Genomic DNA, 22,577 nt, shown 5'->3' with positions numbered 1-22,577 from the left:
GGGCTTTGGCTTTCCGGGAAAAAAAAACTGATCTAAACACAGATTAAGTGAGAAGTACAATGGGTGTAAACGACAATTGTATGCAAGCTCAGCTAGAATAATACCCAACTTTAAAGCGACTATAGCGGCATTTTTATACTCGCTACCTCAGGTCGTACGTGTAACGGCAGTTTCAAAATTTGCTCCAGCAATGTCCTGTTGTGTCGATTGAGCTCAGACCTGCTCACCCCAACTGCCTCTAAAATCCTGCTCTGTCACTCAAAAAGTTGTTAATTCGGGTCCGAAATGCCGTCATGCACAAGCTTAAAGGAACAGACCACCGTTTATTCCATACTGAGATATGTTCTTGCCTGAGTTCATACGTGTCTGTCTGGTCTTTACGCATGCCCTTAGTCACGCAAAAAGATCAAAGATGTTGTCAGCATTTAGCCTCTTCTCCTCTCCTCTGTGGGGCCAAACGGGCGGGAAGTTAGAAGCGACCAAGCTCTTCCACGTTTTCCCTATTTAAATACGGTTACGCTAGTAGTTACACGATCTAAGTATGGTTACACAAAATTAAAAATGGCGATTTTCTAAGCGGTTAAAAATGGGCACTATATTGTAAGGCGTAAGAACACCTTAGGAGCACTTCAACATTCCCGCAGTAAAGTGAAGATATTACTGTGCGAAGGAGAGGTTAAATGCTAACAACGTCTTCGGTCTTTTTGCGTGACTGAGCGCACCCACAAAGACCAGACAGGTACACATCAACTCGTCTAAGCTCAGGTAAGAACATATCTCAGTATGGAATAAACGGTGGTCTGTTCCTTTAAGCTTGTGCATGACGGCATTTCGGACCCGAATTAACAACTTTTTGAGTGACAGTGCAAGATTTTAGAGGCAGTTGGGGTGAGCAGGTCTGAGCTCATTCGACACAACAGGACATTGCTGGAGCAAGTAGGGCAGGGGTAGGCAACGTCAGGCCCGGGGAACAAATCCGGCCCTCTGGCACAGAACCTCTGGCCCTCAAGATGATTTTGAGAAACATTATTATACAAATCAGAGAGTATTTTTAACACTATTAGAGTTAAGTGGGAGAAAAAAGGTAGAAATACTGTCAATACACCCAATGAGGTCATATATTATGTACAACACTGGCATTTGAAAGAAGTGCACTGGAAAAAGAGTAATCGTTTTATTGAATTAACAGATTAAATCTCAGGTTAGGGTAGATTTGGTCTGGTCTTAGATGAGATAAAACCTTTAGCAGTAGTTATTCTCTTAATTCAGATAATTTTGTGTCATTCCACGAGAAAATCAATTATTTGTCTGATTTCAAGTGGGTTTTATTCTTCTTCCACTGGCGCCTGCATTTGTATCTTGGATTAGTTCAAACCGACTCAAATTCAACTTTAATTCAAGCAATTTCAAGCCATTTATCTCATTTAAGATGGTCATTTTTCCAGTGTTGTGCTTTACTTTGGGCTAGTAATCAGTGGCCCTCGGTCTGTTTACAATAAAGAAAATCGGCTCTCCGCCAAGAAAACTTGCCTACCCCTGAAGTAGGGGGTAGAAAATACACAATTTTAACATTTTGAAACTCCGTCTCGTCCCTTTAAAACAGGACTGGAGTTTAGAATAACAACATAAAATGTAACTGAAGTCATACTGCACAACATTTCACCTAATGAAGTGAATTAAGTGGAAGACACAGAACTCCAAGAAGCCCTATACGGGTAACAAACATCAGTCAGGAGGGCAATAGCATGTCCCAGGCACTCTAAAAGTCCTTTATTGGTACAGGGACGCCAACACATTTCGACCTGAAGCCGTCTTCATCAGGGCTAGGTGAATTAAGTGTTTGTTTTTTTATCATTACTGGTGAAAAGTGTTATTACTGTGAGCGGGCCTCTTCTCAGACCTGCCTCATAACTTTCCTATGAGACATCATCAGCTCGTTTCCATGGAGATGCTTTGACTGCAGGTTGTCAAACACTAAGTCCAAATACATTACATTCTCCCCAAAGTTTTTTTTTTGACAACTCACTGCAAAAGCTGTATATTTGGTGTTGAGCTGATCATTAGGAGCATGTTTGGTATCGCTGGCATGTTTATTTATGATTTGAGTTTAGTTGCTCCTGTGACTTGCAGCATATGACCTGGAATGTTCCCAGTGTGGTCTTGAATCAAATCTTTTTTTATATTATCACACACTATGTCATTCATAGACAGAATAAACTATTCAAGGGAAGACTGGGAATTAATTATCATGTGTCATTTTACGTTGGTAAAACCGTTATGGTGATTTGAAGCTCATCCTGTCAGCTATGGTAGTGCGTATTTTATATTCTGCCCTTTTTCCTGTCAGTTATCTTTTCCTTAAGGCTAGGACTCAGGCTGGGATCTAATTTCGGTATGTTTAGGTTCTTTAGACCGTGTAAACTCCTATCAAGCAGGCAAGATGTCAGTCAGTGCTTCATGAATAAGAATAAAAATGGCACGGAATTAGCTCTACACCTGTCACTGCAGATTGGTGCATCAAATACTGTCAAATACTGTCAAATACTGTCATCTCCGAGCAATGTCTGCTGTTCATGGCTAAGTTTCTTTGTAAAAATAACAAAGTTCTTATGTCTGTCATTTTTTGTTTAGTGACCTGAATGAAAATACCCACGCATTTGTTTCGCTGGGTTAAACGCCGCACTGTGGAATATTCCAGGTTATATTTTGCAAGAACAACTTTTGAGAGGATGGACTACTTATCATTATTCAAAGCTAAAGTTCAACTACCTGTAGTCAAAGCAACTTGCATGTTTTGACACACTTTTCACCAATCAAAACATGCGTAATGAAATAAGTGATTGAAATGTATTGTCTGAATTACTTTAATCCCTTAATGTTACCTTCACAGCCATTGAAAAATAATAATAATTCTAACCATTTGGGAGACAAACACATTTTTTTTAATTTTTTTTTTTAAACCGGTCCAAACCTGATCTAAATCAATCTAAAACTGGTCTAAACCAGTATAAACCAGTCTGTACCTGGTCTAAACCAGTCTGAAAGTTGTCAAAAGAAGCATAAACCAGTCAAACTTGATATAAACCAGGCTAAACCAGCATTAACCAACCCAAACCAATCCAAGCCAGCATAAACCAGTCCAAACTAGTCTAACCCTTATCTACATGGGATGTTTTGAGTATTACATAATTGGTAGAGAATGGTAGAGAGAGGCAGAATTAGAAACAACACATGATTCAATAAAGTGTGTTCTACCAAACGGTGGAGCAAACTATTAAAGGGTTAAAGGGACTATACAAAGTTTAAAATAGTTAAAATTATGTATTTTCCTCCCCCTACATGTTCCAGCAATGTGTAGAATGAGCTAAGACCTGTTCACCACAACTGCCTCTAAAATCCTGCACTGTCACTCAAAAAGTTGTTACTTCGGGTCCGAATTGCCGTCATGCACGAGCTTAATATAGAAGCTTCAGTTACACGTATGACCTGAGGTGGCAGTAGTATAAAATGGCCAACGTGCATCTAGCCCTTTTAAAGAAAGTCCAATAGCAATACAGTTGGTTTCAAATTGAATATCTCGGTACCCACTCTCACCAAAACAAAATGTATTGACAAAAATCTACCTCTGTGTTACAGAACAAGGAGATCGAAGAGTTGACAAAGATCTGCGATGAGCTGATTGCCAAAATGGGGAAGAGTTAGCTGCTTCATATCGTCCAGTAAAGAAGAATCCTGGAAATGAACTGGATCAGAAATCCCCATAATAATAATAAACAGATGGACTAAGGCTTCTCTGGGGTGTATGTTTATATATGTACAGAAACTCACCGGACTGGCTTCCTGTATCTGTACATTTTGATGTGTCAGTGAAGTATATTGTACTGTATTGGGGTCTGTTTTAACGTTTTAGAAATGTACCATATCTCATTTTGAGCGAATGTTGTTGAGACTGTGTGTTTGCTGCGACTGACTGGATTAAATTATATATAATGATGACGCCATGACGGCCACTGAGGGAGAAGACTGTTTACCCGCTCTTGTCGTTGCCTCCTTTTAATACGACACACAAATCGGAGAGTTACCGAGTCCCACCTTGTTAATACACCACGATGAAATATATATATCTGTAACTTCTTGCATGTGGTAAGAAAAGTGTGTTTGTATATACTGCAGGAAAGTATAAAAAGATGCATTTTGATAGTTAAATTGCTTCCTCCATGTAACCTTGTAGATATTTGTCATAGCCTATATACTCTGATAATGTGTTAACTTTATTTTTTGGGGACTTTATTTTGATATGACGATATATACAGTATAAAACTCGTGAGTGTATTGAGTTGTGACCAGGAGTAATTTAATTTGGATGTCCACGTACTGCATTGGTCGTTGTGTCACACTGACTCTCTGCACAGCTACTGTACAGCATCGGCTTCAAATGTGCAATAAAAGATGGCAATACAACACCGTGGGTTGACCTTTTGCTTTTATTGCACAAATACCTTATGTTTGTTTAATGATTTCGGAGGTAAAGCATTTCAAGGTAATGATTTTTCACTTCACAAGAAAAACAACAGAACGTTTATAATGCCCAACACTTAAATCGTGCTTGTGTTTTACAATTATCCTTTTATAGTGGGTGGGTCATTGTTGTTTGGGCTTTTTATGGTCTTCAGATCATTACGCTCATTTTTTAAAAAGTTAATTGAAACATTTACATTTCACGTGCTGTCCGGACTGTTTTTTAAAGTCAGGGAAGCAATATAAAAATTACCTGGCAGTTTCAAAAATAAGCTTTGAAGTAAACTGTAGCTCTATGCACTTGCCGTCCCACTCTGAAGGACAGATGAAGCATATTGAGAATTACAAATTAAGACTAGCTTTACTTATAATGTCTAAAAAAAACTATAACCAACACATAGAATTGGCTGTAAACAACTATTAGTGGAATTTAACTTTACCTGAAGACTATGGATCCATAGTCTGTCTCTTTTCTTTTTTTTTTCTTTGTCTCTATCTCTTCTCTCCTCTTTCTCTTACTATCCAGACCACTGGGCAGGGTGGTGGGAAAAAAAAAGAAACATTAAAAAAGTGAAAATTAACAAAATTTGGTGGCGCAGAGGTTTGTGCTTGTGCTTCACAGCTAGAAGGTCACGGGTTCGATTCCCACCTGGACGGGCTTTCTGTGTGGAGTTTGCATGTTGTCCCCGTGTCTGCGAAGGTTTCCTCTGGGTACCCTGGTCTCCCCTACCACTAAAAACATGTACAATAGACCAGGATGAATGAGAGAGTGTCCCAACCAAATAAATGAAAAAAAAAAAGTTGGTGTGAAGTTCTCAATTTGAAACATATAGCCCATATATGGGTCGGCTCCGGTGCCTCTCCGGGCCGCTGCAGTGACGCAGGTTTTTCTAGTGTACTTTTAGCAGATGTTAATTATCTGATATTATAATTATTGTATTGTCAGAAGTGCACATATTAGTAGCCTATAAAGTGCTTTCCTGATAGTGCAATAATAATTGCATCCAGCGTTTTAATCTCTAGCATGATATTTCCCATGTCACTTGTATATTACACCGTGCCCTGTCCACATGACACAGCAGGTATCGCCACACCGCACCTGACCTGTCGCTGACCATTGACTCAAGATGCAAGTTCACGAGCATCCCTCCTAGTCTGTGTGTTGAGCTCATCGGAGCCGTCTGGAGGAAGTGCCAATCCTCAGAAGGATATTAGCTCATCTGATCGCTCCAAGATTATGTCCCTGAGGCTTTAGGAGCAAACAACCTGCGCTCATTGTGTGCAAGGGGCTACAGGCAGATAACCGTCAGCGATATGAGAGGAGCCCTGTGCTGTCCGCTGCTACTGCTGTCTACTGTACTGCTGGCAACACACAGTAAGGACCATTATAGTGTTTTATTTAAGGTGGTTTCCTTTGTAACGCTTTGTTGTAGCACTAGGCTGTGTCTGTCCCAATCCTGCTCACATAGACTTCTTTTATATCTACATTTTGAGCGTGATAGTAATAAAAAAGGTTTATATTGCAACAGCATTTACCCCAGAACTTGAGTATGAGCCAAGGTCTGGCTGCTACCATTGCGAGATAGGAACCAGTGCCTTGGCAGGGGAACATTCAAGTGTTAAAATGACTGATTTTGGCACACAGCTCATTCCTATTGTTTAAAAATGCATTGTAAACATAAGGTACTAATTAAAACACAAATATCTAATTATTATAGGCTACTTCTATCCCCTTATAATCAGTCCAGTGGATTTCAGATCTATATTTTTGCCTTATAACGGTGCATTCCTATTTGTTTTGAGTTTCTTTTTGCTGTCTTTTATCTTCCACTGTTAGTATGCCAGCCCAGCAGCGGCTAATCTTTTAATAGGGCTGAGTGCTAATACCTGAAGCGTGTGTGGAGCGGCTGCTGCTGTGGGGATAGAATGGGGTCAGGCGGCACCAGAGGGGGCATTTATTTTGCCATGTCAACACAGCGGGCGTATAGTGTGCACGGCGCTACAGGGAAGCCGACTACTGCAAAATCACAGGAAAATGTAAAGAAACTCTGGTTGTACTTAAACTTTTGTTATTAAAAGATGACTCCTTTTGAACCATAGAGGCTTTGAAATACAAAATAAAGAAGTTGCATTTCATCCAAAGACACGACTTCACAACTTTTAAAGGCGGCGACCTCACAAATAGCAAACCCTCGCTGTAAAATTGTGTCACTGCAGGTAATAAATCTGGTTTATAACACTTGTTTCAATAGTTTATGAATCTCTGTCCTCGAATATCAATGAGTTCGGTGAAATGGTCGGACTAATAGCAGAGTGGATGGTTTTGCGTTTGTTATAACATATTTTTTTAAATATATATCCGTATATTCCATCATTGGCCCAGTAACATTACTGTGAGACTACTACTTTCTGCATGATTGACCACACAGCACACAATATGTAAATCCAATCTTGCCATATTTTAATTCTTATTTTTGTACCTTTTTTTTTTTAATATATTCTTTATGTATGCCCGCATAGACATTCCATTTAAAGTGTTATAGCTTTTTTTTTTTTAATCTAAACTCTGTGTTATATGGTTTTATGTTTAATGTTGCACATCTTCACCGAGAAAAAATCCTAGTTTGTGAACCTGTTTCCAAACAATGGCAATAAAACCAATTCTGATTCAAATCTAGCTTCATTTTACGGTGAGACAAATCAAGCCACCAACAAGAGAAACACCTGGTCTATTGTACCTCTCTGTTGACTCTGCTGCTAACTGGCCACTGTTCAATACGTACTGAGCAACAGGGCTAATTAATCAAACACTAATTAATCACACTGTTTCACAATATCAACTGAATGTCAAAAAACTCCTCTTATTATATCTTACAGTCACAAACATTGCTTTTTTAACAGTATACTCAAAAATAGTTTGGGAAAGATAGATAAGAAGATGCTAGTGATTAAAGCAAAGCAGCAACATCTCCATGACGACGGTCTTGTGATGTCTGGCTTTCATCAAAGTTATGAGTCAGGTCTAAAAAGATGATTTTGAGGTAAAGTTCACCTACAAACACCAAAGAAGAAATGAATGCTTAAATTTGATCATATTTATTGATTGAAATGTGTTGGCTTTAATTAAAGCTGTACTAAATATCTTGTTAACCTTAAAGGAACAGGCCACCGTTTTTACATACTGAGATATGTTCTTACCTGAGCTTAGACGAGTTGATGCGTACCTGTCTGGTCTTTGTGCGTCCGCTCAGTCACACAAAGCGACCAAAGATGTTGTTAGCATTTGGCCTCTCCCAATGTATTACTATAGCTCCAAACGGGGGTGAAGTTGGAAGCGACCACGTTCTTCCACGGGCACACACACAGACCAGACAGGTACGTGTCAACTCGTCTAAGCTTAGGTAAAAACATATATGGAAAAATTGTGAACTTTTCCTTTAATAAATCCTTTCCGTAGTCCCTCTCGGGGTAACACAAGTGTTGATGGGATGATTGGGGGGGTCTTTCACCTCCCCCTGGTGTCTCTGGCCAGAAAACCACACTTGCAACTTCGCTGCCACTGGGTCAGAGTCACCAATACACACTAATGGAATCACGAAGAAGAGGCTAACATGCTAACAGTCAAAGCTAACTGTGGGCTAGCGCCACTTAAACAGTATTTACAGCCAAGTTTGAGTCAAAAAAATGTATCTCCATTGTGTAATTGGATGTACAATATCCCTCTCTCTCTTTGTCTTTTCTGTCAGCGTAGTATTTACTCTCACGAACAATAAACAAGTTAAAAAACGCAACAAGCTACTACTGCTCTGTACTGCTTGAATGATGAGAAAAGCAGTGAATACAACAAAACAATACAACTATACAGATGTGACCTTTTGTAATTGCTTTGAGAATGTTAATCTATCTTGCCATTGACATATCACCCCGTATTGTCTGATGATATCCTCAAGTGTGGGATAAGGTGCATGCCCCCTCTCCCCGGTTCATGGTCCTTGTTTACCTTTCTGCACCTCGATGACCTCAACGACTCAGCGGTCACCCTTCCATTACTCCGTCGATTCAGCCTTTGAATAAGAGCATACCCAAACATTTTTCCACAAGCATCCATTTGGAGTTTTGTAACACGAATTTTCACCACTAAAATGTTTTCATTTCAACATGCATTCAAGTCTGCCATTTCCTCTCCTTTCATAACCAGACCAGAGAGAGAGAGAGAAGGCGAGAGAGAAACCTGACAAAACATTTCCGAAATGGCATTTTGAAGACAAGAGATACTGTAGTGTGCTGCGGGCTTTGAAGGCTTTTAGTGATTGCTATAAGTCTGGCTCGGTTTGATCCTCTTAGGGAACAGCATTAAAGGATGTTTCCGAGGAGCCTCTTTAGATTTTAGGAGACGGATGAGCGTTTTCAAAAGGAAGTGGTATTTCAAAGGTCAGCAACTTCTCCAAAAAACCTGCTCTCGTTCCCTCCGGAGAGCTTGAGCGAGACATTTAAGGGAGACATGCCGAAGCGCTGGGCGGAAAGTTATACCAATGTTTTTCTAGTTTTCGGCTTTGTTTGAAGTGTGTGAGTCATTCTCCATTTTTGAGCCATTATCACAAGGCAGACAGAAAGCAAATTGAAGGCTTGTGCAGACAGAGTCATTAAGTAAGATAAAAGATAGAGAAAGCTTGGCCTGGTTTACTTTGCATTGTGTCCGGCAGAGTAAAGAGGTCATGTTTCCGTTTGTCTGTTTAAATGATGGTTGGATGTGACGGATCTTTCAAACAGGTCAGTGGTGGGCAGGGAAGTAATTGTTAATGTTTAGAAACAAGAAGCTACTGTCTCCAACACAAGGGGGCAATGTGGACACGTATAAGGCTGTAGCGGCTCTTAGAACATTTGACCCTGAACTAGTCAAGAGGTTCAGTATGGCCTCACACTGACTCTAAGGTTAGAACATTGTAGACTTCACTTTAGGGCTGCAACTAACGATTATTTTGGTAATCGATTAATTTATCTAATATGTTTTACGAATAATTGCTTGGCTATGAATGATGTATGAAAATTTTAGTATTTCTTTCTTTCCCTCACATAAAGCTAAAGGACACGTTGATGGAGTAACCTTAAAGTGAATGTTTGTTGGAGGCTCTTAGTGCAAATGATGAGACACTGGATGAGACACAGACAGATATTTATGAAATTTACAAGGTACATTACATGTACATACCCTAACTTTAAAAGCAAAGTAGGTTTTCATCAAAAATCCAAAATGTTCATGTCATCTGCTCTATTTGAGTGTCTTTACTTTCAATACTCGATTAGTTGTCAATTAATCGAATAGTCACTTCACTTGTGTATTTGTCACTAATCCTGCCATATTCAGCCATCTTTTAGGTGTTACTTGGTGTGAAACTTTGCTAAACAGTGACTTCAAGAACATAGGCTTCAATGTAAGCCTTGACCCTATCTATCAAATAGATAGAGAGCCTTAAATGTCTCACCAGTAGTCCATTATTCACATCTGCCCTGCAAAAGGCCAAAGTCAGTCAGGTGCAGGTCTACTGTACAAAATATAGAAGATCAGCAGTGTTCTGTGTGAAAGCACTTTGCCCGTTATCAAATCCGTTTATTGTCCAATGGTTTGAGTGGCGTCAACGTCCCACAGCTGCCTGTGGCTTTAACAAGAGCACTGATGTGGCACTATAACCATACACCACTTCCAATTACACTTGAGCAGTGATTAGCAAATTTTTCCCACCAAGCTTAGGAAACAATTGGCTCTCTAAGTAGTAGTAGTAAGTTGTAAGTAGCAGTAGTAGTAGTAGTAGTTCTAAACAAGGGAAACTCCAGAACGGTCTCTACATTAAACAAAGACAAGAACTAAGGGGGCTGCACCTTTACCACAGTTTGGGAAACACTCCTCTAAGTGCTCCTAATTGGTCCCTCAAATAAGTTTCAGAAAGTCAACAGACTACCAAACTGCGGTAGGCTTTATGTTGCTTGTCTTTTATGTTGTACCAAAGTCAAACTTTCTTGCCTCTCTTTCAGGTGCGGCTCTCCAGTGCTATACCTGCATGGGCTCCAATAATGAGGACTGTAACCGGCAAGGCTCCAAAGCGTGTCCTAGTTTCTCCGACGCCTGTGCCGTGGTGCTGGGCCATGACAGTAAGTGCAACCTCCACAGTAGTAGCTCTTACTTCTTTATTCTTCCCACTGCCCACGCCATAGTTCATTTCAGGCCCTCCGTGAGCTGTAAATATATGTTATGATTGTGCTGCACAATGAGTGCCTGGCTGATGTCTGGGGACACTTTCCAGCCAACAGGGGGCCGCGCTGTGCTTTTAAGAGAACGGAGAGCTTTGTTAACTCCTACTCAGTCAATATCCTATAATTAGGCCACCATGTGTCCACAGCAACCAGACAGCTCGCCTGCTCCAGATTACGACAAAATGTCGCCAACGTACCACTTTAAAAACAGCACCACAAGTGGAATTTATCATTTTGGCAACTGCACACCTGATAACACCCCTTAAAAACCGGCACCAATAAAAAGTTTGTCAGAAACGGTTATTTTAAGATCGTAATCCCTTGTGTCATGAAGGAAATGACTAAATAACAAATAAAAAGGTAATTGAATTGGCAAAAAAGAAAAGAATTTGGTCCATGATGCTTTTCATTTTTGATGTGGAAGCTTTTTCAGTGATTATTGTTCTACTATCTTAGGGGTAGAAATTGTTTGAGCGGCACAATTGCAAAGTGATTTCCAGACCAGGTGGTGAAGTTCCATGTGGAGTTTTCATGGTATCCATGCCTCTTCGGATGCTTTTCCCTACCACTAAAAAGATGTACAATAGGGTCCCCTCCAGGGCAGTGACTGGAGGGGACCCTATTGTACCTATTGTATTGTTATTTAACTTTCCCAGTTAAATAATTGTACTGAATCTTGACATTGGCCATTCATTCCTAGCAAGTAAAGCGTAGATGTTTTTTACGCTTTTGTCAGATCTATAAAATCTCTATTCAATGGGAAGACACAATTCAACCTTTTGTGCCATTCACAAACCCAGATAAATTGAGCGGTTACGCACTCATTACCCACTGAACCCCAAGCCATTTCTGAATTTGAAATGCTCACCCCTTGGGTTAAGTTTTGGCTGAAAAGGAACCAGACTTTTGTTAAAAGCACTTACTTTGTTTGTGTGAATGAATTATTTGTACTGTATATATAGGCTTCTAGAATGAAACTGAAAATATACTACAAATGTAATTTTAGTGTAGAAAGGTCGAACGAGGGACTGGAGTTGAAAATTAGCTCTATACTGTACACTTTTTTTTGCACAGCATCAGCGACAAACTCGTTTTCTATTATGTTGTTGATATGCAATGTCCCTGTCAAATACACAAATCAATATCAATCTGGAAGGGCAAATAAATAGATGCATTTAGAGCAAAGAAGTTGTTCCTGCACCTCATGAAAGTAAAAAATACCACTATCCACAAAGGAAGTCTCATATGAAACTTTAATATTGTTGTTATCATGGACCTTGAAGTGACCCGAGCCCCTGTTTTCTGACGTTCTTTTCTTTTATTTATCTGCAGGTGGGGTGATGAAGTCCTGCTCATACAAGTCCTTCTGCAGTCAGGCCAACAGTCAGGGCTACCGGGCGCCTGGAGTCAAAGTGCACTGCTGCTATAGCAACGACTGCAACCTGACCAACCTCTCCCCAGGACCTCCGCGGCTCCACCGCCTCGTGCTGCTGCTGATGCTACTACCTCTGCTGTGTCTCCTCAAGTAGACCAATGAACTCAAACAGAACTGCCAATTACACCTGTATCGTCCATCCTCACAATGCCAAAAGACTTGCCTAATAATGTTTCAAAGCCTGTCTTACATGAGTTAACTTTGTTCTTGCCTGTTCCTTTCTCAAATTCATCTGTGCCCATCGGAGCTGCTACCTTCTCTGTTTTTGTTTTGGTTATTTAAGCATAACCGGATCGTATTCCCATTTCAAAATATCAATATAATTTATCAATGTGCTTTGCAGTTGCCTCATTAAACATCACACCAACAGTTTGTCACAAATTTTTCCACATTCATCATTATATACATGCGTTTCCAATGATATCACGCAGAATTCATTTTGAATACCGAAATGGCATTATGCAGTACTACAACATGTAACAATATCTCTACTCAGGATGAAAATGAAAGACAACTGATTGACAGTGGCATTTTTATATACTCGTAATCATTGCTCAAGAAGAAAACAGTTAAAACACGGCCTCAGAGACGCACATTTATGTGAAGAAAACTCGCAAATGTGGCAGATGTAGCAGCTCTGTCTGACGAGCTACAGCTGGATTTACTAAAGATCTGCTTCACTCCTCAGACTAAACACTTCAAAGAGGAAACAGAAAACCTTTCTCTGTGATTTTTAGTTTGTCATGTCAACAGAGTCTCAGTCGGAGTCAGTGTTTAAGTGTTAGCATGCTACTGGATAGCAACTGTCAATGGTTGACAATATGTTTAAGCTAAATGCTAACCGGTAGCATGCTAACCGGTAGCATGCTAACCGGTAGCATGCTAACGTCTTAAACACTGAGTAGAGATATTGTTACATGTTGTAGTACTGCATAATTCTACTTCGGTATTCAAAATGGCCATAACAACAAAAGTCACATGACTGAAAGGCACGTATAGATCAGTAGTTTTTCACATTTCACACAAGCTACCACCTCATAAAATATTTTTCCCTTGAAGTGCCAACAGGCCATTATAGAAATACAAATAATGTTTTGATAATGTTTATGTTGATGAGATGGACTGGTCAGGATTGTTATTTAAGTCTTTGTTTCCATGGCCTCCCTATACCCTGACATTTTAGTCCATGGAAGAGAGTGCTTTTTCACAGAGATCGTACTGAAAATTCTCCATTTCGTAAATATTACAAACTAAAACTTGATGGATGTGCTTGCCGTAACGTGAACTTAAAACACCCAGATTTTCAGGAGCCACCGACATGTTTTGGTGCAGCAACCGAAGCCTTAAAAACACACCTGTCTCGCCCCGGTGAACAAACAGCTTCTATGATAAAAGCCCACCTCCATCTCTGCTGACGTTCAAGTTAGTTTTTGGCAGCCTCCTTTAGCGGCTGACTTCCTGCCTGTAGGTGCGCGCCTGTGTAGCGTGGCAGCAGATGTAACCGGGGCTAAATCGGGCTCAGACGCAGCTGGGGTGTTGTTGTATCATTAGCTCGGGTCGTGTCTGTCACAAATCTCCATGCAGTGAGAGAGAGAGAGAGAGAGAGAGGAACTGGTCTCTGCCTGTGCCATCCATAGGAAAGCCTTCTGTGGTATGTGAAATGTGCAAATTGCTTCTGGTACAAGTGCAGGCGGGTCTAATACCATTTATTATATGTCACACTGGTGTCACAGATGTGTCATTAGTATATGATTTATTTTCATGATTTATCGTTTTCACCAATATGGACCTAACACAAAACAAAATTAAACAAAACCCCAATCAAAAAAAATCACAGAAATGCATTTATCTATCTGAGCCTGTTCCTACCTCCCACATTTTGTTAGCTTTCAAATCCAATTTAAAACCGTTGAATCTGATTTAAATTGTTCCATCCCCATACAAATGAAAAGGGATGACAGGCACAATACTAACGTACGGGGAGGTACTGTATGTTTTGTCCTTTTCATTACATTTATATAATTTATCTGTGGATTCTTTATCATTAACATATAATAAAATGTTCTAAAAAAGATTGATATCATCCAGGGTGGTAAATACACAAAGGTTAAATCAATTCAACTGGACATTTTCATACATAGTTGCCCAACGTTTTGAGAATCATCCAATTCTCTCAGCAATCTACAACACCTGTGCTCTTGGAGTATGTCACCACCCAATCTACCATCTGATGGGACATTACAAGAGAACTGGATGATTCTCGGAACATCGGGCAACTTTGTATGAAAATGCCTATGCTGTTGAATTGATTCAACATCTGTGTATCTCATAAAACTAAGTTTAGTGGATGTGTCTCCAACACACAAAAACTTAACTGAATTTGGTTTAGTATTTAGCTCAGAGGACACTATTAGACGCTAATTTGTACCTAAAGTAAAATCTCAAAAGGTCTTTTATGTGCATGCATTAATGATTTCTATAGTCTTTGACCTCACCTACATGTGGTGAATGGGCTGGCAACAGCTGAAAACCTCTGGATCGTTCTTAATTTGCAATGTTTGGTGGCTAATGCTAACGGACTCTGAAAAGTCTCCTGGACGAGCCTGCTACTTGCTATTATCCCCATGAGTTAGAATCGAACACGCTTCTCCTTTTTTTTTTTTTTCTACAGTTGTGGTCAAAAGTTTAGCTATCCTTGCAAAATTTTCGATTTTTTGACTATTTTTCAAATAATATTTTTCACTCATATTCAGTGGCTATGTGAAGCCATTTAGGGTGAAACAATTGAGTTTGCTATTTTTAAATCGTAATGAAAAAAGAAAGTACCAAAATGACCAAAAGTTTACATACCCCAGTTTTTAGTACTGTGTACAGTATTGCCCCCTTTAACATCAATGACAGCTTGGAGTCTTTTCTGGCAGTTGTGGATAAGGTTCTTTATTTTTTCTCATAGTCAAGCGGACCATTTTTCTTGGCAAAAAGCCTCCAGTTCCTGTCAATTCCAGGGCTGTCTTACACTTGAGCTCTCCCAGCTCAGGAGACTGAGATGGTCACTTACTGGAACTTCACTGTACTATGATGGAGCCGGTGGCATCAGCGAACCACCTCCATATTTCACAGTAGGTGTGGTGCACTTTTCGTTATAGGCCTTGTTGACAACAAAAAAGTGCATCATACCTACTGTGGAAATATGGAACTTAGATAACCTTTTGTGGGTCATATTCTTTAAAAAGTATGTATGTCCTTAACCATTAGAACTCAGTAGTGTCACTTTTCTTCAGTGTACCATGTTCTCTTCTCTGTACCTTGTTTTAGACACTGACTACTGCACACTGGAGACACCTCTTGCACTATAGTTCACCATACAGTAACTAGTCCTATATCCATATCCTGGAATATTGCGATTTTCAGACTGTATAGTGCCTTAACAGAGGTCTGCATTCTCTTCACTACATGCATGCTATTACAATACAAAGACCGTTTGATGTGAGTGTGACTTTTGCTGTTCAGTGTAGGCCTATATAAAGCTGAATGGTAAATCTTCTGAGCATATGGGTTCTGTTGTAAGAAGATAGGGTAATATTTTTATTCACTGTGAAATGTGACAGTAAAGGGAGAGAAAATGAAACCAGAAATAAAAGCCTTTTGTAACGTTTTGCATCTAGTATCGCCTGCCTTTATCTTGCTCTATTATAATCAATAGTTTATAATGAGGAAACTTGAGCCCAGACAATTACTGTAACAAGTCTACAGAAACACATTGATTAAAATTACTTTAGTATCTTGCGATTTAGTCAATAAGCTGGAGTGGGGCCGGATAATTAGCGGCGCATGAACCGATTGAGAACACAGCATATATTTACAGCTGTGCACTAATATTACTGTGGAGATTGGTGGTCCTCTCTGGAGGCTTCCCAGTCAATTTTAACATCCTCCAAAGTTATTCTCCAAAAATGATAGCCCCATTGTATCGAAATCTATAGCTCACAATTCTATCTGAAGTATTGGTGTAGTTTTATTTTGAATAAAAAAGGTGCACTGCCTTAACCCTTGAAAATCACTGCTAAAAACATACATTAACAATATAGAAATATGCATAATACATTCTTTATGCAATGAGACTGAATGTATTTTTTTACTGTTTACTTCCTAACGCCAACTTTTTATAGGTCGCCAAGTCAAAAAGTTTTTCTCCACTTATAAGCCATGATGATGATGTAAATGAGTTTGCAGTTTATGCTCAACACACGACAGGCACATGTATAATTCAGTCCAGTGGCTGCAGCTCGGAGCCAGAAGGCAAGTGGCGCTGGGACCTGCTCCTTTTAAAACATGTCCCTATCAACTGTCCCACTTACCTACAGCACCATCCAATAAAATTCCCCATGTCTCTGGAAAATATAGCAGCAGCTTATCTACGGTGTATGTCCAGAGGATTCAGAGAGCGGTTTACGTGTGACTTTTGCATACGCATCACTTTTGAACTCTTTTTATTGTCTCCCTTTTGCCTCCGTACTGCATTCGAATTGGTCTCACTCGGAAACCCTGGTGTAAATTCTGGCTTTTTTTTTTTTAAGACATATTAGGCCTTCCGTTGCATTCACTCAGGGACACTTTGAGACTAATGTTTAGAAAATTGTCCTGGATGGTAAGAAACGTGTAACATGTAGCCTACCCATGAAATTCCAATAAACACACAAGCCTCTTATCCCACCTTAACCGAGTGCCTTTTCTCCAGTTCAGCTTTTTTTGTTTCTAGTTTCTTGCTGAGCTAAGTTAACCCCTACAGCAGCAGGCACGGCAGCACAGTGGTTAGTGCTCATGCGTCACAGCTCGATGGTCCAGGGTTCGATTCCCACCTGGACAGGCCTTTCTGTGTGGAGTTTGTGTGTTCTCCCCGTGTCTGCGTAGATTTCCTCCGGGAACTCCGGATTCCCCTACCACTAAAAACATGTACAATAGGCCAGGATGTTTAAGAGTGCGCATGGGGGACGATGGATGGAAATTAGCCCAAGGGTCCAATCTGGCGGGGTGTGTTTACGTGCATGAGACCCATGTATGTTCATTAAGTAACTTCTTTGTCTTATTTTCGCTCCTTTATTGCTGTGACGCTTTGTTGGTCGCTTTTTTTTTGCTATATCGCCACTTTTTTTCCAAGAAGCTTTTAGATTTGGGTAAAGCCAAACTGGAGAAAATGTGCTCGGTTCAGGTGGGGGTTAAGACGTTAAAGATAGAGAATGAATTACCTAAAAGTGTTAGACTGCATTTACAATTGTGGCCACTGTGAGGCAGTCAAACCACATCTGAAACGCACCCATTTGAACCAATCATCCTAAAAACAATGCCGCTTGCAGCGGAATCGACCTGTGCCTCTCGGGTGCTGCGGAGATTAGCTGGAGTCAATCGGGATAATAATTGTAACATTTTACAGCAGACTGCCGGGGTTTGTACTTCATTAAAAACGGAAGAAAAAAAAAAGAATGATGTAGTGGGCTGTGATTTGACTGTGTTTCTCTCTTCCTGTGCCGCGCGCTCCTTTGACAGGCAGGTGTGGGACTGTGAACGGACTGCCCCGCCGGGGGATAGACACTGACCCCTAACCGAGAGTCTCCATCACAAGGCGGGACCTGTTCATCCGTACACAAACAGCTAAAAGACTGGCCCCCATGTCAGCACCCATAAGCTTTATTAGAGCTGAGATTTTCCCTCTGTACTCAGTGCGTAAGCGTAAGCCCGGTCTGCTGAGTGAGGGTGCGCGGGTCGTGGTGGAGAGGAGGTGTAAGGTGGGGTGTCCAAAGTTTGTCTTTTGGTTCAATTCAAAACGTTCAACATTGTTATGGTCAAGAGTGAAGTGAAATGAAGCAAAAAGGAAAAAAAAAAGTAGTAATAACATGAGTGGAAAAGCGGTTAACCAAATAAAATCAAGACATGTTCTATCTTTTGAACTGTCAAAAGCCACACAATAAATACAAATAATAAAGGGAAAAAGTATGAAACATTTTGCCACACAACAAATATAGGACAGTGATAAACTAAGCCACCTGAGGCTGAGACAGTTTTTCACCTCTGCAGCTTGATTTACAATAGGAACAAATCAGCATTATAAGGATAAAATGAAACCACATCAATTCCAGACCCCGCCGGGTCTTAGGCGCCTCATGCTTTGACTGGCTCATTGTTGACAGAGGGTACTTCACCCTCTTCTTATAGAGTCATGGCCAGACTTAAATGGTCAGAATAATAGCACAATATCTTGAGTTCATGTCTCCGGATCTCGCACTGATTGGAAATAAACGACTTTAGACAGACTTCCGCCTTTTTTCTCCTCTCTCTACTGTACTTGTTCCTCCAACACAAACAACTAGACCCACTTAACCACGGCAAACTCTTTTCATCAATGTAATCCTTCGGAAATAAATGAAAATACAAAAATAATGTCAAAGGAAAGCATATGGGATTTGTCTGGCACTGAACGACGCAACTATTTCAATCAATTATGAAACTTTATTATACTGATGACCTGATCATACTAACACCAAACATTTGTATGGTACAATAAATATGTTTTTCCTATAAGGAAACAACAACACAACATTAAGAAATCAGTCACTGAAATTCCATGTTAGAAAAGATTTAGATTGAATGTTGTAAATTGAATGTTATGGCTAAAAAATCCATTTTGTTAACAGAAGGTAACAGAAGCCCCTCCTGAAACCACCACCTTAACGTGGTGGAGGGGTTTGAGCGCCCGAATGATCCTGGGTGCTATGTTGTTGGGGGTTTTGTGCCCCTGGTAGGGTCTCCCATGGCAAACAGGTCCTAGGTGACGCCACCTGCAGGAGGAGCCATAAAGGGCTGGTGCCATGTGATTTGGGCAGCTCCAATGGCTGCCCCCACGACCCGGCAACGGAAAAGTGGAAGAAAATGGATGGATGGATGACGGAACAGAAGAGTAAAAAAACTACATTTGCAACACTCTAGCATCAGAATACGGCACTTAAAGGTGGATTCTATCATTTGTATTTTAATGCAGAAATGGGCAAACTAAGGCTCCTGAACCACGTGGGGCTCGTTTTGCATTTCAACGCAATCAAACCTGACTTTAGATCAGTTCTAAAGAAAACCACCTAAATGGACACCTAACTTAAACGTACTGGCTAAAAAACCCGACCAACTGCAATAATCACACGGACATGTTGGACAAAGCCTGGGTCAGAAAGTGTGCCCATACTTATGAGCATCCAGTGCAGTTATGACATCACAATCCCAATCTTTAGACTTGCTGGTGACATTTCAGAGCCGACATGTTGTAGGACAAGAGTTGATAATTTGATGAAGGATTTGATCACACAATCAAGACTAAAGCCTCCGGTGACTCAAAGCATCTCTGGACAATAATGCCAGGTCTTTGTTTGGCCCTCGCGAGGAAGAACTTAAAGCTGAAGGTCATCGCCATGGAAACTTCGGGGTTTAAATTGGAGTATGCTTAATCCCAATCCTGGGGCACCTGAAGACATTATCACCACAAATCCCAGTCAGTCATCGGAGGTGCGATCCGGCTGCCCTTTAAAGTGCGCCGCGCCAAAGTAACAGGCCCAGAAAATATGTGGTATCCAAGGAAGAAAAATGACCAATGTGTTCAGTTTGTAATACGTTGAATGCCACAGAGCAAATCAAAGTTTCCGCCTCAAAGTTTCTACAATAACTCGGAAAACTATTTCACTCTCATTCCATCTTCCACAGACTGAAACAGAAAACAAAGCCATGACTTAGTCTAGACAGAAATAATCAAGACTATAAGATTTAAGACATAAACAAGACTGGTAAAATAAACTATTTAATCCCTACAATTTATGGTGACTCTCATATATTATGTGGTGACTCTCTGAATACAGTTGACCTTGCTAAGCTGCTGAAACTGATAACAAACTGTCTCTGTCCAGCTCAGCGCATAGATATTCTCTGGCTGCTGTTTGCCTTACATGGCTCTATAAAGAAAAGATTGCCTTTGCATCTCGAACATTTCTGGCATATTTCACAGTAAACTTTGCCTTGGCCCAGCTTTATGATTTTCAGATGATGTCCTGACTGATAATTTTATTGACCGTGTTTTTTGTCCTTTCTGGACCTTAACAAGGTTTATGGCCTAAACCAGGAAAAAAACAAGAGCTAGGACTGAGCATAAACAATCCCTTGTACAAAAAACGGATGTTCATGGGCACGGTAGCGCAGCGGTTAGCGCCTCCGCTTCGCAGCTAGAAGGCCCTGGATTTGATGCCCAATAGGACGGGGCCTTTCTGTGTGGAGTTTGCATGTTTTCCCCGTGTCTGCGTAGGTTTCCTCCAGGTACTCCGGTTTCCCCTACCACAAAAAACATGTGCAATAGGTGAATCCTCCATCCAGGTGATTCTGACCACCAGCCTGGCTCCACATCATGTAGATTGGTCCCCGGGCCCGGCACTGCCGTCGACCACTGCTCCTTACGGGTTGCCTCAGTGGCATCGAAGGATGGGTTAAATGCAGAGGATAAAAAAACAAACTAACATGCATCTATGACTAAATTGGGACTAAAGGATTACAGTACATTATCTTTGACCAATAAATCTAACTCCAATCAATGTCAATCAGAGCCATGAAAGACCTGCACCCCTTTTCTATACCCACTGCTATAGCCACACACACACACAATATGCTAATACAGTATCAATCAAAATATTAAGTTGTTTTTGTATAGCCCAATATCACAACAGGACAAATAACAGAAATAACAGATGGAAACAGTCACAGCAGATGGAAACGTGCCCCTTTGACCCTCCTTTGCGGCAAGGAACAATTCAAGGGGGAGTAAAGAGAAACCTTGCGGAGAGCCACGAGATGGAGAGATCCACTCCTATGGATCTGTCCATCCTCTGCAGATAGGGCTTAAAGGGGGCCTATTATGCAAAATCGACTTTTTCAAGCTTTACATCATGTTATTAAGTCATTCCCTCATTAAAACCATGCCTGAAGTGTTGCCTTGGCACATTCACGTATTTTCGAGTAATCTGTAGAAACTCTGATGGCGGCCATTTTAGGGATAAAACGCCTGATTCCTTCAGGAAACGCCCTCGACCTCCAGGATACGCCTCCGACCTTTCGTCACCAGCCGAGTAACCAACCACTGCTCCTCAGCAGAACCCCCTCCCCGCAGTGTCTAGCCCTAAGATGTAAACAGAGTCATCATGGAGGTTTAGCTTCATGTGTTGTGAACCGGAGCCACAGCAGACTTTTACAAAGACACACATCAGTGTTTCTGTTACCTAAACACCCAGGATTAAAACCGGTGACAAGAACGCTTATTTCAGTGTCTGGTTCTGCGCTGGGCCTTGATGATGCACAGAGCCTCCGGAGAAAGCTAATGCTAAGCTAAACCTCGAGTCATCACGTGAAAACGAGAAATATGCACAAATAAAGTCAATAAAACCACCACACACATAAAGAACCGTTTAACAATGATCACACACGGAGCCAGGCTTGTTGATTTGGAAGTTTATTGCTCACATTTCATCTACAATGGGTCATAGCCAAGTGGTTTTCTCCCGGAGCTAACAAGCTAGCCGCGACAAGCTAACGGGAAAATTCAATGAAAACAAGCATATCATGCATTGAAAACGTCACTAAAACAGGCAACTGCTTGAAGCAGCCTTTATGATGATCACACACTGAGCCGGGCTTGTTGATTGTGTAGTTTATTGCTCACATTTCATCTACAGTGAGTCGTAGCCGAGTGGTTTTCTCCCGGAGCTAAGGCCCTATTAGCCACGGCAAGCTAACAACCTTCACCTTCACAACATTCATTGAAAACAGGCAGCATATTATGCACAAATAACGTCAATAAAGCCGGCAACTACTCGAAGCAGCCTTTACGATGATCACACAATGAGCCTGGCTTTACACATTTGTGGTTTATTACAGACTTTTCATCAACAATGAGCTGTAGTCGATTATAACAAGCTAACGGGGTAACCTCGAAAAACCACTGTCCACCTGCACAGATAATGTCCGTCTTTGAATCGTATGGGCTCCTGCAGATCCTGGTGTCGTCCATGGGGGTATAGTTAGAGATCCATAGGGCATGGCAGATGCAAAGAGAAGCCTCCAAACAGCAGTTATTTTTCAGGCAAGAGCCCCTTCCAAGCGTCCGGTGTGGAAGGTTCGTCTTCAAATCATATCCTGTGTGGCCATTGTTCACAAAGTGATAAACAGTAGCTCCTTTCCAACAATAAAAATTAAAATGCACCGATCGTAGTTTCAATACTGTTGAGACGAGCGCAGTGTTGTTGTGATGCCACAGACAGCGTGTGGAGGGGGCGTGTCGGAAAGGGTCAGAGGTTCT

At 40.9% G+C, this 22,577-nt stretch overlaps 2 protein-coding genes across 14 annotated transcripts in view; both read left to right on the top strand.

The window, feature by feature from the left end:
* Nucleotides 1-4,461, top strand: part of tacc2 (transforming, acidic coiled-coil containing protein 2) — a 53,707-nt gene extending 49,246 nt beyond the window's left edge. For all 11 annotated transcript variants that reach the window (XM_079559697.1, XM_079559706.1, XM_079559699.1 and 8 more), the window contains one exon: nt 3,637-4,461. In XM_079559697.1, the coding sequence (XP_079415823.1) occupies nt 3,637-3,702 (66 nt within the window). In that variant the 3' untranslated portion in view covers nt 3,703-4,461. The remainder of the gene's footprint in view (nt 1-3,636) is intronic.
* A 1,156-nt stretch (nt 4,462-5,617) lies between these two features.
* ly6pge (lymphocyte antigen 6 family member pge) lies at nt 5,618-12,446 on the top strand. 3 transcript variants are annotated; one of them, XM_079559810.1, is made up of 3 exons: nt 5,618-5,893; nt 10,549-10,665; nt 12,100-12,446. In XM_079559810.1, exons 1-3 carry the CDS (start codon nt 5,833-5,835, stop codon nt 12,294-12,296), a joined length of 375 nt encoding a protein of 124 aa, XP_079415936.1. In that variant the 5' UTR covers nt 5,618-5,832; the 3' UTR covers nt 12,297-12,446. The 3 variants fall into 3 exon arrangements, with proteins under 3 accessions (XP_079415936.1, XP_079415937.1, XP_079415938.1); XM_079559811.1 differs by lacking the exon at nt 5,618-5,893 and adding an exon at nt 8,987-9,084; XM_079559812.1 differs by lacking the exon at nt 5,618-5,893 and adding an exon at nt 9,254-9,288.
* The last annotated feature ends 10,131 nt before the right edge of the window (nt 12,447-22,577 follow it).

Source organism: Gobius niger (genome assembly GCF_951799975.1).
Source record: "Gobius niger genome assembly, chromosome: 7".
In the NCBI taxonomy this organism is placed as follows: Eukaryota; Metazoa; Chordata; class Actinopteri; order Gobiiformes; family Gobiidae; genus Gobius; species Gobius niger.
The sequence above is the reverse complement of the archived record's forward strand: the minus strand, read 5'-3'. Positions and strand labels throughout refer to the sequence as shown.

Excerpts from the sequence above, each read along its gene's own strand:
- ly6pge (XM_079559810.1), top strand. The coding sequence starts at position 5,833 with ATGAGAGGAGCCCTGTGCTGTCCGCTGCTACTGCTGTCTACTGTACTG. Across the intron at positions 5,894-10,548 it reads TGTACTGCTGGCAACACACA|GTGCGGCTCTCCAGTGCTAT; the intron begins GTAAGGACCATT and ends CCTCTCTTTCAG. Across the intron at positions 10,666-12,099 it reads CGTGGTGCTGGGCCATGACA|GTGGGGTGATGAAGTCCTGC; the intron begins GTAAGTGCAACC and ends ATTTATCTGCAG.